Below are 14,893 nucleotides of genomic sequence, written 5' to 3' on the forward strand. Positions count from 1 at the left end.
TAATTCATTATCGCAATCTTTGATATTTGTATTATCTGATATTATGACGACAGTATAAATATGTTTTGTTTGGATTTTCATTTGTACAAAATATTTATATAAGTGGAATGACGCTTAACAATAGTTCAGATAATAGAAGTCCAGCAAATGTTTAATAAATTAGGCATTGATGAAAATTTTGTTCCAGTAAATGAAGTTCTGTATAAAAATTATATTTTGTGTTTACAAACTTGCAAAGTAAACTAAGGTATGCCATCACTATCAATTAAATATGTTGTACTGATAAGAATAACTTCTATAGTTATAATAGATAATGACTAACTAATAATTAACTATAGTTTCAAATTTTTGGGAAAAAGATATACAGTATATTCATTTTAATTCTCATTGTATACATATATGTATGTCAAACTAAACAATATATTTATAATTTAAGTGCTAAAAGAATTTACTATTAATTTTATTTGCATTCACTGATAAGGCACTTGGACTTGTTTGCATTAAAAAATAATATAAAAATGAAAGAACAATGCTTGAAGATGTAAACTTTATAATGTCACAATAGCTATTGTATCTAATAGTTAAAGAATAGGTTTGTTTTAGTGTATACATACATTGTAATCAAGTGCTGCTCAGAAAACCCAGCGAGCATTGGCACTTTTACATTCTTAACCTCTATTTCACGGATACTAATTCGTTTATAAAGCATGAAAATAAAAATCTTTATGTAAATAAGAAAGATAGTTTATTAAAACAATAGGATAGCAAATAAATCAGAAGGGACAATTACGAATTATTTAAAAATAGAACAATATTCTATTTTAATATTAATATCATAAATATTCGAAAATATAGTAGATAAACAAATAAAGATGTCTGCCTTATTATCCTATTCAAATTCACGAGAACCGTAAATTTGATAAGATTGGTTTAACATCGTGGTATATTATACGTTTATGGAATGTTTTTCTTCGTAACGCGAAACTCGTTGCGAAAAGCTGACATTGAAAAAAAGAAAAGAGGTAATTGTAGTCTACGGCGGGAGAAAAATTGATCGTGCACGAGATACGTTAGCAAGTTATACCTCGTAGACACAATACATATTTTTGAATGGCGCAGCGACCTCCACTACCTCGCAGGCAAAGAAAATAATCGTTGCTCCAGTTGGATGTGCGCCAGCAAATGTAGCTCCTTTTTAAGTTTGCCCTTCGAGCGTAGCCTTGACTTTCAGGCCGTGAAACGTGTACCGGTAGGTATCTAGCAGGTACCTTGCACCTGTTTCCTACGACGTCGTAATTGGAACATCTAGATACAGTTGTTGCGTTCGCCCATGTCTGTTTTCTAAAAATATCTACGACCATTAATTGGTATACTACATTTAAAATAAATTATACCAATCGTTCCGATTAACGCATTGACTGCCACAGTTTTCCAAGTTTAGAAATGTTCTCAATATTTGTTTAAATTGTAGCGTAAAGAATAAAAACATTGATGTATATGCTGTTGTTCTGTTTAATGTTTTTTTAAAATTATAAATAATATTCTGTTCTAATTAGAATATTTTTTTTAAATTTGATAAGATTGGTTTAACATCGTGGTATATTATACGTTTATGGAATGTTTTTCTTCGTAACATGAAGTTCGTTGCGAAAAGCATAATAATTTTTAAAAAATATTGTTTCTTTGAAAAATATTCTATTTAGGGCAGAATATTATTAATAACAATAGAATTAATAATATTGAACAATATTAACAAAATATTGTATTGTATAATTCTATAATAATGTAAAATATAAATTAGTCATAAATAAGATATATTAAGGTTAACGTATAAATAAGAATTTATTTTGTATTTTCAATAAATTTATAACCCAAACAGTACAAATATAGGTATACAACACGTTTAAAGAATAAATACTTTTCTTTATACACGAAAAATACTGTGCATTAATTGCATAAGAATAATAACGATATTAATGTACAATGATTTTCAGTCCAAACATTGTTTTGCTAAAAGTTTGAATATTTCTGCATCTATCATGTCTCGTTCACCCGTATTTAACATAAATTGTGATAGAAAAATAATATATTCTTTATCGGATAAAAATATTTTCAATAAAACAATTATCTTACACGTTCGGAACGCATTTAAAAAAATGATGTCGGTTTCTTTTGTTTTATTTGAATTAGTGAATGTTACACAATGGGGTGATTCATATGATTCACATCTAAGACGTTCACTTTAAATATTGAGTTAAGTCTGGGAGGTCTGCACCAATAAAAAATTATTTAATGGTGATCCGTGGTAGGCAAAAGGTTAAAAACCGTTGATCTACATATAATAGTCGTCTCCACAAAATTGCAAGATTTGGTCAAAAGGACAACAGTATTGTGGAGAACGTGAAAAAATAATGTAACATGAAAACTTACAGTTAGATATAATATTTCAATCATAATGTATTTTTTTACATTGTGTTTGGCATGCAAATGCCTCATTACGGGTCGCTTAACGCGTACATTTGATCTGTTACATGTACATGTTAAGATACTTTGTTAAACACTTTTTATTTCACTATACTTTGTATTTTACTATCAGCAACTGGATAAAGTTACTAACAACGTAGATCAAACGTTAAGTAATGGAGTATTGATACTCCATATATTGCTAGTATAATAATTATTGTGCAGAAATCAACGTGTCTGTGATTAATACTGCAAGTCACGAAAATAATGATGTGCAGACAGTGTCTGGGTTAGGTCTGGGTTAGGCCAGACACATGAAAATGCTTTGAGGTAGACATGTTGCAAATTTGATTTATAACTCGAAATAGATACGATAATTGTTTTACATATAAATCATTAATTATAAATCTAGCTTCGTCTGTATATTTTTTTTTTATTTTGAAACAAAAGTTATTGTATTCGATTGGAATAAAAGACATTTGTTTAATGTATCTCAAAGTGTGTATAATTATGGTTGAACGATCAGTATCAATTATTAAATCGATGTGCCTCGCTATTAAGTGGCTATGTAGATGAAAGGTACCTATGAAAACTACTAATAAATCTAGTCGTTGAAGAAGAAGATACTAGCAACGCGGTATTGAAAAACAAATCATACATACACACAACCATAATAAAGTCTTTAAATCAATATTCACATGAACAAAGGCCAAAATCTAATTTACGAGTAATTCTAACATTTTTTATTCGTTGTTCGAGAATAAAAGCCCGCTTTTGCTATCACAAAACAAAATTAGATTCATCGATTGTGATAAAATCTGTTAATCGATATTTGTTATTTTCACGTGTCTCGTTTCTGAAACTTTCTAAATACTTAACCTTATGAAATAAATTATTTTTTTTTCGTGAATGTTATTACGGAGGCAGTACAGAATACAACTATTTTTCTTTCTTACGCTCTGAATCTAACATTTTATTGGTGATTTTTGTGCCGGCGTCTATTTTATCATTACGTTCGCTCTTAGCATCGTTGTCGTCTTGAATTTCTGTAATAGTCACACCCTCGTCCTTTGTTTCTTCGTCCCCTAAAAGGTAGTCCCAGTCGTACGACTTGTCACCACTGTCTCGCACCTTGCTTAATTCTCTCTTCAACATCTCCAGACATTCTCTACGTTCCTTCCATTTCTCTGCCTGTGCGGGATCTATGTCGACGTCCTCGCCCCGCGCTTCTTGTTCACATTTTTCTTTTTCCTCGCACTCCAGTATATACTTTTCATAATTTTCGACCTATGAAAAAATGTACATTTTCTAAAAATTTTAAACTCAAAAGCATAAATCTTCAACATAAAAGCATAATTCTTTTACGTGGTGTAATAAATTTAAGGGGTAAGACCACTGTAAAAACCAAAAATAAAGCGTTTTTTTTTTTGGATGGATGGAAAAGTAAGAGGATAATAATATTCAAGAATTTTATTAACCATGTGGTTAAGTGTTACAAAAAAAAATATTTATTCAAAAATAGTGCAAAATGACGTGTTTTGAATTTGATGGGCTCTGACGCAAATTTGTATCTGGAAAAAAACAAAAAATTTTCTCTTAATCTACATGAACATAGCTAGAGAAATACGTAGGAGAGTTTTGAAACATTAATTTTTGTGTGATTGACGAGCATTTGAAGTAGAAAGTTCAATTTTGTACAAAAAATGGGGCAATCATTTATCAATAAATAGTGTTAAAATTAACTTATCGAAGATCTCCTATGTATTTCTCTAGCTATACTCATGTAGATTAAGAGAAAATTTTTTGTTTTTTTCCAAATACAAATTTGCGTCAGAGCGCCTTAAATTCAACACGCCTCGGGAGAATGGCTTCAGCGTTGTAATTTTGCACTATTTTTGAATAAATATTTTTTTTTGTAATACTTAACGACATGGTTAATAACATTCTTGAATATTATTATCCTCTTTTTACAGTGATCTTACCCTTTAAGGTGTTTTTAATATCGAAATCTCATTTTTAACACGTATCTCATAAAATAACTTAAGCACCTTATCCTGCAGCATACGTTGTACGTCATTTTGTCTTTGCAAATGACGCGGGAGCCAAAAACACGCCTGAATGAGTCGTAAGAATATCCAAAGAGCTCCAGCAAGAGCCAAATACGAACAAGCAGTAAACACCATACTTACAAAATCGATCGAAATCTGTTGATGTTTCATATTGATAATTTATTATTTTCAATGGAATCTGTAATCAACGAAATAGAGTAAAATCATCCGCAATCTGAATTCGATTAAAATGGTAAACACAAATTATTATTTTACATTTATTAACGGCTTAATCTCTCAAACTAGCGATTCTCAATCTATGGTATACAAGCTGAACCAAATATCTATCTATAGAAAATGTTTAAATTTAATTTTCATTATAACTCTTATTTTTAACAAATGTATTTATTCAAATCATGACTCCCTTTTATGTATCCATATTTTTCACACATTTAGGATATACAGATACCCTCTTCTGAAAAATATTTTCATTTGTACGTGATTTAATCTTATACAGATTGGGTGGTACGCGGACAAGAAGATTGAGAACCACTACCTTAAAATAATCTTAAATGGTAACATATTAGGCCCATGAGTTAGGCAACATTCCTACTCACATGAAAATTTCGAACAACGAAAAACGCATACTTGCTATTCGCTACTTATTTTTCAAACTAAATTTTGTATAATAATTTATATTGTTTTTGTATTTCGATAACGCATTCATTTTACTTCACGTTCAAATGACAAAATTTTGCCACAAAACATATTAAAATTGGAAATAAATTTATTCTTTCATTAATATACTTATATTTTAATAAAATCATAATTTTTATTTATCATATCAGAATTTGAAAATACAGGGTTTAATGGGAGATTCTAGAGGACAAAATAAGATAAAAATCAAGAATGTCAAATTCTTAACTGAGGCCTCATTAAAAAGTTATTAAAAAATTGCAAATCATTCTGAAAAAATTATTTTTGGTTGCGGGGCTCAATTACAATCATTTCTGGTGAATACACATACCCCTGAAATCCTACCCACTTTCGAGAAAAAAATTTGAGTAGGTATTGAAATTTTTGGACGAAATTAAAAAATTTCAAATCATACTAAAAAAATTATATTTAGTTACAAGGGTCAATTACAAGCATTTTTGATGAATGGACATACCCCGAAATCCTACGCACTTTCGAGAAAAAAATTCTTTACCAAAAATCTAATGTAAGGCCAGAGGAAATGCTTCCCTAAAATTTCATGCGAATCTTTAAAATGTCATAACTCCTGAACGGATTGGAGGATTTTAATTTTTCAAAATGCAAACAACGCGTATTTTGATGGAGAATATGTAGAAATTCTAACAATATTGAAAAAGTTGTTCCTTGACACCGCAAAGTGAAAAAAACCCCATAAAACTGGTTCCATTTTCAAACGACCATAACTCCTACAATAGTAAAGGTATCTCATTGAAATTTTTTTCTGAAGCAGAGCCCATAGGTACCTAAAAAAAAGTATTAGACAACTGTTCCGTAAAACGTCAAACAAATGTAGTAAAAATGAAAAACGAATTTTTAAGAAACATCGACAGGGGGTAGTGCCTAAATTTTTCGTCGAAAAAAAAAATTTCAAATCGTTCTGGAGAAAATAATTTTTGTTTGCGGGGGTCAAGTACAATCATTTTTGGTCATTAGACATATCTTCGAAATCCTACGCACTTTCGAGAAAAAAATTCGAGAAGGTGTGAAATTTTTCGACAAAATTAGAAAACTTAAAACGTTCTGGAAAAATTATTTTCAGCTGTGGGGGTAAATTACAATAATTTTTAGTGAACAGACCTACCCCCGAAATCCTACCCATTTTCTAGAAAAAAAATTCAGTACGGGCGGAACTTTAAACGTTAATAACTTTTTAACGAAGCCTCCATCAACAAATTAGTATTCTTGATTTTCGTCTTATTTTGGTCTCTAAAATCTTCCATTCAAATTTTTCCCAGGAGTGGCCGAACATCCTGTATGTCGAGGTCACCTCTAAATACAGTAAACTGACGTGGTCAAGTAAAAAGTAAATTTCACCAAAAAACGTGTCAATTAAAACTTTTCACATTTTATATCGCCAATATTTTTGAAGATTCCCAATTTTGTTTATATTTATAAAAAGTGTTTATTAAATGAATAGAAGTATAAGAATGAAGAATACTGTTAGACACTAAAATAAGACCGATTTAGCGTGGTATAATTATCCATAAAATAAATACTGAATTACGACATCTAAAAATAAATTGACATACGTGGTAACTGCTATCATAAATATATTTATAATTATTGGAATAACAATGAACGACCAACATATCAATTATATTTCTAGTATAATTCCTTCAGAACTTATTTATATAATAAATATTATACAATAAATGTTACAGTGATATATAGAATAAATGTAGAAATCTTGTACTGCATTTATTCGTCTAATTTGAGCATCATTAACAATCTAATATAAGAAGCAAATGGTGAACAGTGTGAGTAATGAATTAATAATAATTTGTTTAGTTGAAATTACGATAGAATGTGATAATATACGGTGCATATAATAAACGTCAATAATATTGCGACATCCATTTACTCGTTGACGATACACTGTGAACGTATTGATTGCACTTGCTTCGTTATAACGACAATTGTGCATTATGTACTGTGATGTTCTGTACTTCCGCTACTTTCGTTACAAATCCTTCATTAGGAATTTATGATAAATTACGCGACTAGCCGATTCAGGTTCTCTATAAAATTGCAAGCAATTTTCGAAGACACAGAAAGTGTTTTACATGAAAATATACACGTTTAATAAAGTTTTTCAGATTACACTCACCATATTAGTATATAAATTGATGTTAAATTGCTAACGTTGAGTAAATCGCAGGAACGTAGTTTACTCGACAATTATGTAAACAAAGAAAAGAATTAATTCGAGTAATGTTTTGTATACAAAAAATAAAGTATGTCAACAATTGCATTTGAAAATCGATTTCAATCGCAACTCCCCTGCTTTTGGATGTATACTATATCTATTAGAAACTCAAAATAGCAGAACACTTAATATTTAAAAAATGTATAACCGAAGCGATAAATAATAATTAGTATAACACATTTGTCATTCGTAATATTCAATAAAAACAGTTGTATTATCGTATATCTATAAATATTCGTGACTTCTAATAACGAAAGGGAATAAATATTAAAAATATACAATTATGTCGTCAAATATGTTGATGTTCCAGTTACGTTTGAATTTCCTTATTCGTAGCGCGCAAAATTTGATTCCCTTCGGGATCGCTGAAATTTTTAATTTTTTTTTTATACAACCAACTTACCTTTTTAGGAAAGTGGTAGTGCGATCATATCCGAAATAGGAAAAATTACTTATTTAGAAAAAACAGAACCCGAGCATGAAACGAATAGAAAAGTAGAAGAAACTACAATATGTCAGGCTGACAGGTAAGACACGACTATTTACTACTGACCCCTATCGAGACAATCGATATGTGGATATAGCCACGTATGGTTAAACCGACATCCTGACATCTTACAAATATTTTAACGCGAACAGGACTTTCCGTATAATTAATAATTCACTGTTTCCCGTCCTGTTCAACTCTGCTGTTATTAACACTTTTCTCGTTTTTTAGAAACTTTCAAACGCATAAATATTTACTCTACACTATATGCAATAATGATTGATTTTCGCATGTGTAACGGTACTTTAATAATATTCAATTATAATTTGTGTTGGATCCGTGTTCAGTATTTAAATACTTCCAATAATAGTTTTAATTTTCAGGTTATTACATTTGTTTACAATTACTATCGAATATGTGATTTTACAAAAAAATTGACTCCCAAGGAATGCTTTTATCATTATCATAAATTAAAAGTAATATAAAATAATATACAATTTCGAATGTAAAGAAACAATCGACAATAAGAATTATGACATAAATTTCCGTTTTTATCAATAAATATCATTTGTATTCCTTTGATTTAATCCGAAAATACCTACAAGCTAAAAAGAAGAAGGAAATAAAATGAAGAATACACACTTTTATTTTTACAGTGACAGGTTAAAAATAAAATGCTCCACGTCCAACTAACATTAATCGTCTAAATACAAATTGACATTTCGTGATACCGATAGTAAGACTCGATTAGCATCATCGTTTAAACTGAAGAACTTATCGCGTGTTGCTTGACTACCAGATTCTAACCTTCAACGAGTTTCAAATACATAAATTTATTTTCTAGGAAATTATACACGCTCGTCTAAGTCCAACAGAGTACATACAGAGTAAACAGATTTTGGAATGTGTATGACATCACAGAGCAGTCATTAGCAGGGAAAAACGAGGCCCGATGCACTTTTAGTTTCGATATTTAATACATTTCTACGAGGAAAATACTGTTTATGTCATGGACCTCACATAGAACAAGAGATAAGGGGTAGCAGAATTTCGCGGATTTGGTGCTAATTTATCTTCCAACTCTCGTAACGGGATTACGTGTACTGCTTCATCGTCGCATTCCAACCAAGTGCTAGGATGTTTGTGACGCCGAATGCCGCAGCAATCCATGCTACGACAACCGACCCTGATCAATTGCTCCTTAGTTTCGCTAGCACTCGGTTTACTTCTGAAGTACTTTAATATACCGGATGTTTTGTCGGATGAAGATGAATTTGTACTTGTACCGCTACTACTCTGACTAGAAGTTTGTCGCTTGCTATCTCGATCGCATTGGAAGTACTCTGCAAATGCAGATTCATCAGGTAATCGAGTATAAGCAACGTAGTGACCGGCCGTCATTGTTGCACCCTGGTGCATAATAACGGAATACAGCTTGTACACGTGACGGGATTCTGATTTTCCGCCTGCGCTCCCACGAGTTTGATCGTTGTTGCATTCTTCGCAGAAACATTGTAAGGTTAATGGTGTTGGCATATGGTTATTAATTTTTTCCATTGACCTAAAGCAATATACACTTTCGTTTATACGGCTACCAATTTTGTTAATTTAATCAGAAAAGAAAGAATGCGTAATCTTACCCGGCTGCGGTGGAAAATCTTTTCAATTGCAGTATAAGAAGTCTCGGTAAGGATGGAAAACATACAGCCCTTCGAGCTTCGTTATATCGAAGGCAACTGGCACACCAATATTTATCTCTCCCCCAAAGAAGTTCACTAGTAACTACTGCGCGTTTATATACTTCGCTGCTATCCATCGATCTTACTTCTTCGTCTGCAAATAAATATGTCTACGTTTTAATTACCGTTGATCCTTTAACGTGAACTAACGTTACCTGTTTCGTTCGATCGGTCGATATCAATAGGCACACATATATCGCAAAATGTTTCTTTTCTTTCCGTAACGTGTTCACATTCAAGGCATGTGGTTTGCAAAAGACTAACTCCTTCGAAATCTTCGGAAATGAAGCATTTCTTGCTTTCCGGTCTACGACTACTAATATCTCCATTACTTTCCAAAAATTCAGCATGACCGTTTTCATATGGTCTAGAAGATGCTGACACGCCGTTTAAATTCGACTGTACAATACACGATGAACTTCCTACTGTTGTTATCTTCTTTTTTTTTCTAGATTTGCAAATGCTTCTCTTACTGGAATTACTACTTTTTGACTGTATGTTTGCTAAATGTTCCGTAGAGAAGTCCGTTAATCCATCACTGTTTTGACCAAACTGACTCTCCCTATGCCTGACCAACAACTGAAATGTTTCCCTGATGTTATCAAGTAAACATACTAAAAGTTCATGAGCATCTTGCTGCTGGTTTCCTTCAAAAATAGGATTTACGTCTCTACAAAAAATACAGAAATTATGTTATAGGTCTAATTCTTCTTTTCACTATAGAGTTAACCCTCCTATAACACGGTTAATTCATTCCGTGTTAAGACAAAGTTGTACAAAAATAAAAATACCGGTCTGTAACATAAATTTACACATATAAAAAAAGAAATAAATTTGTTGCAAGTATTTTTAAAAAATAAACAGAAGTGTAACATTTTAACCAAACTAGAAAATACACGAAAAATTTCTTTATTTCAACCAAAAGTGTTAAAAACAAATTTATGATGTATGGGGGTTGTCCTAATTTATTAAATCGTGTTGTAAGAGGGTTGAGCATAATATTAGATTGTCCGGATAATAATGTCGGTTTTTAACTTTTAACTTTAAATGGATGTATCTCAAGTCTGCGAAAACGTTATTACTCAAAATAAAGACCACGCGAATCTACATATTTTTGCCGAGATACAAGCTTATTTATTCCGGCAACATTTCGTTGTTTTGAAGGCGATGAGGTCATCAAAGGCAATTTCGACATTAGCACGATTCTTGGAGCACTTCTCCTGTAGGAAGTTGTAGAGATGCTTGAAGTGATAATCGATAGATGAAAGATCCGGTGAGTATGGCAGATAAAGTAAAGTTTTGTAACCCAGCTCGTTCAACTTATGCAGCATCGATTGTGTGACGTGCGGCCTGGTGATGTCGTGGAGAAGAATTGATCCCGTCCTGTTGACCAATGCCCGGCACAAGCGTTGAAGTTTCCGGTGCATTTTGTCGATTTGCTGGACGTGCTTTTCTGTCGTAATTGTTTTAGATGAATTAAAAAAACTGTAATGGGTCGTCTGTCATCTGTCGTCTTCGAACGTTGACGCTCCGAATGTCGCCTATTGTCGCACAGAATCCACTTTTCGTCGTAAATCATAATCCGATCGAGAAACGAATCGTTTTTACTGCATAAAAGAAGCCCGGAACATACTTTGTAACGGCGATTTTTTTTCATATTTGTTGAGCTTGTGCGACATCCGTTTGTCGAGCTTTTTTTTATCAATTTGATTTAGATCGTCAGCGACAGTTGTCTTGCTTAAACCCAGTTCTTATGCGAGCTCTCTAAAGCCGTCAATTCATCATTGTCAACTGTCGAGGGACGTCCGTGACCTTCATCTTCAAGCGTCTCATCACAATCTTGAAATTTTTCGAATCAACGTTGAATCGTACGTTTGTTTGCTGTTTCCTGGCCGAATGCGTTATTAATGCTATGAATCGTCTCAGCTACTTTATGACCTAGCTTGAACTCGTACAAAAATATTGCACGCAATTGTTTCTTTTCCATTCTTAAATCTATAGACAAAAATAAACGTAAATAAAAATTAAAAAATAAAAGTAGAGTAAAAGTAATACGGAGCAAAATTCATACTTTAAAATGGTATATAATATGAACAGATCAAACGAACTATTTATTCAAAAAGCACGCAGAAAAAGTCAAACAATATAAAAACCGACATTATTTTCCGGACAACCTAATATATACCTAAGTGCTTGTAAAAATGCATCTGGTTGATACGGTTCACTATTTTCTCTTGCTTCGGATGCACGTAATGCTATAAACAACTCGTGTAATTTTTCGGTAGCTATTTGTATTTTATGTTTACTGCTATCTCCGGTAGATCCAGCCAAAGCTAACAAATCTTTACTACTCCAACTACGACTGCCACTCGATGTAAGCGACATGCCAGTCCTACCCAAAGATGACGATTTTATCTGTTGGAAAAAATGTATAACGTGAAATATTCTTGCTCCGTCTCACAAAACCATAAAAAACCTTCTTTTTTTTTTATAAAATAAAACTTACTTTAGTTTGAAGTTGTTTATCATTTACGTTAGACAAATCGGTGGCTAAATGGTGCAAATTATGTAGGAAGGATGGTGCAAATCGTAAAGTATATATTACACTGTTTAAGAAACATGTATTTCCTAAATTACACAAAGTAGCTATTCTCAATCCTTCGGTACCACTGTTCGATACATCATAACTTCCATCCTGATGATTGCTAAGCTGATTGCGATAGCCATTCAACATTTTGCTTGTACCTTTATAATCAATAAATGTTACATCTCTTAGAACTCTACACTAATTCAATAAATTTAAAAATATAGTAAGTGATACAATTTACATACTATATGTAAAAGTTTCTCTGTTCAGAAGGCTCTCCTTAACTGTTGTCTGGGAAGCCTGAGAGATGTTAGAAATTGTACGTTCTCGACCAGAAAGGGCTAAGCAAAATTTCTTTCTAGGGGGAACTGAACGTTTATCCGCGTCTTCTTCTGTATCTAATACTGTCATTTTCTGTTAACCTGAAAGAACAATAAACTTTAAAGGACTGCTAACACGAAATAGAAATTCGTTTTCGCTTAATGCGACTTCAATTTAAAACATATTTCCGAAATACCATTTTACATACGTTACGTTTGTATCAATTTCGTACATATTAAGTCGTACCAATTACTCTATTTTATACTACATAAAGATAAAGGTTGATCTTGAAATTCGTTTACTTACGTATTGTTTGGTGGGGAAGTCATGGAATAAATGAGTTTATTATTAACCTTGGTTAATAAAACAAATGTATATGTACAATTAAATCACAAAATGTTCTTTAAATAACACGAACTACATTTCTACCGATGTCACACAAAACAGTTTCGCGAAACAATATTGAAGTGGCCACTATCCGTTACACCTAAAATCATAAATTCCTGAATCGCGTTCATGTGCGGTTCACAATTTCACATTCATATAGCTTTTCCTTTACTGTCACACTGCGTCACAGCATTCCCCGCTACGACCGTTGCGTCTGAAAATGGACGTTAGCTATAACTAGGGCTGGCAAAAAATGGAAAAACATTGATATATCGATACCAAGTACTATCGGTGATCGGTGTACCCGACATATCGATAGTGATATATCGATGTTCATAATATCGATATTATTTCAATTTCATTTTGTCACATCCTGATTAGAGATGGCGTGAACTGCTACTTTTGAATCACTAGTGATTCGATCACGTTCATTCCTAGTCATGGTGATTTTTCACAGAGATTCGTGGTTCTTCGTGATCGCTTTTGATTGGTGGGGAGCGTTCCTTACGAGCATTACTGAACGGCTCTACTCCACGAGGCGTGCAAAATAAAGAACTCGGGAAATTTTCGGGGTAACTTCATCAATTTAGTTTATTCGGAGTCGACTCGGTAAATTGACAAATTCTGCTCTCTTAAGAATTGATCTGATGTCTAAATTCTGATTTTTACAATAAGCAAACCTCGGTTGCCCCTACCAAGGTGACAGTAACGAACGTTGTTTACCGGAGGGAGGATTGGTCAAGCCAATCCTCAACGCAGAGATGCCAGAAAGGCACCGAAGGTGCTCTCTTACACTATGTCAGATCACGCGTACGTGAGCTCGTGGAGTTTTGGAAACCCGACAAAGGCAAAATAACGCATGCCCTCTTTCTCGATTCTCCGAAGTTGCCCTAAATAATTTCGGACCGCCTCGTGAGAGTCGAGAGAGAAAGGCTCACACTTCCCTTTTCGCACTTGAACAACTAATATCCGACCTCCCGTCAACAGGTCTCCACTGGCCTCTGCTGACCGCTGCTGACCACTCCTGGAATTTCTGACAACGTATAACGATTACGACTGGCTACTGTTAGTCTCTCCGAGCCTCTGCTGACCGCTGCTGACCACTTCTGGAATTTCTGACAACGTATTACGATTACTACTGACGTCTGCCAGCCTCCGCTGGCCACTGCTGACTGCTGTTGACCACTCCTGTTACTTCTGACAACGTATAACGATTACAACTTGCTACTGCCTGCCCCTACTGGACTCTGCTTGCCGCTGCTTGCCTCTCCCAACCTAAGCTGGCCTCTGCCAACATCTCCCGACGTCAGCTGACCATCGCTGACCACTGCTAACCGTTGCTGACAACTTGTGACATGATGTAATATAATATAATATGTTTATATGTATTAAAGTTTTGTATAATGTAAATATCTATGGCAATAAATGATATAATTTCAAAGAATTCTATGTGTTCTCATCATTTTTACCCCTCTTTCCCTCTCCAAATTTCCCGCCGCCAGGAATTTCTGCGAATTCCTGGAAATGACGTCATTTCTAAGAATTCCTGAAAATTCTCAGATCCCTGATACCTACCGGCGTCCCTGAAACTTACCGGCGTTCCTGAAACTTCTCGGAATCCCTGATATTTCCAAGAAGTTTCAGGCAGCGGCAAAAATTCCGGCCTGAAATTTTCGGCCAAAAATTTAAACGGCTATTACGTAATATTACGTAACATTACGTAATAGCTCTTTAAAATTTCTCGCGGCCGGAATTTTTCGGCAAAAATTACGTAATATTACGTAACATTATGTAATATTACGTAATATTACGTAATAGCTCTTTAAAATTTCTCCGGCCGGAATTTTTCGGCAAAAATTATGTAATGTTACGTAATATTACGTAATTTGAAATCTTTCC

The 14,893-nt window shown here is 33.2% G+C and overlaps 2 protein-coding genes across 3 annotated transcripts; both read right to left on the reverse strand.

The window, feature by feature from the left end:
- Positions 1–2,002: 2,002 nt before the first annotated feature.
- LOC143346565 (uncharacterized) lies at positions 2,003–8,335 on the reverse strand. Of its 2 annotated transcripts, none has more exons than XM_076774775.1 (3): positions 7,877–8,335; positions 4,512–4,667; positions 2,003–3,750 (listed from the first exon to the last, which is right to left on the reverse strand). In XM_076774775.1, the coding sequence occupies exons 2-3, from the start codon at positions 4,644–4,646 to the stop codon at positions 3,403–3,405; spliced, it is 483 nt and encodes a 160-aa protein (XP_076630890.1). In that variant the 5' UTR covers positions 4,647–4,667; positions 7,877–8,335; the 3' UTR covers positions 2,003–3,402. The 2 variants fall into 2 exon arrangements, with proteins under 2 accessions (XP_076630890.1, XP_076630889.1); XM_076774774.1 differs by having other exon boundaries at positions 4,512–4,710.
- Positions 8,336–8,777: 442 nt separating this feature from the next.
- On the reverse strand, positions 8,778–13,221 carry Usp1 (ubiquitin specific protease 1). The gene is made up of 7 exons (XM_076774737.1): positions 12,914–13,221; positions 12,532–12,708; positions 12,206–12,444; positions 11,885–12,114; positions 9,855–10,369; positions 9,601–9,793; positions 8,778–9,521 (listed from the first exon to the last, which is right to left on the reverse strand). Exons 2-7 carry the CDS (start codon positions 12,695–12,697, stop codon positions 8,963–8,965), a joined length of 1,902 nt encoding a protein of 633 aa, XP_076630852.1. The 5' UTR covers positions 12,698–12,708; positions 12,914–13,221; the 3' UTR covers positions 8,778–8,962.
- Between the last annotated feature and the right edge of the window lie 1,672 nt (positions 13,222–14,893).

This window comes from Colletes latitarsis, chromosome 10, assembly GCF_051014445.1.
Source record: "Colletes latitarsis isolate SP2378_abdomen chromosome 10, iyColLati1, whole genome shotgun sequence".
Taxonomy (NCBI): Eukaryota; Metazoa; Arthropoda; class Insecta; order Hymenoptera; family Colletidae; genus Colletes; species Colletes latitarsis.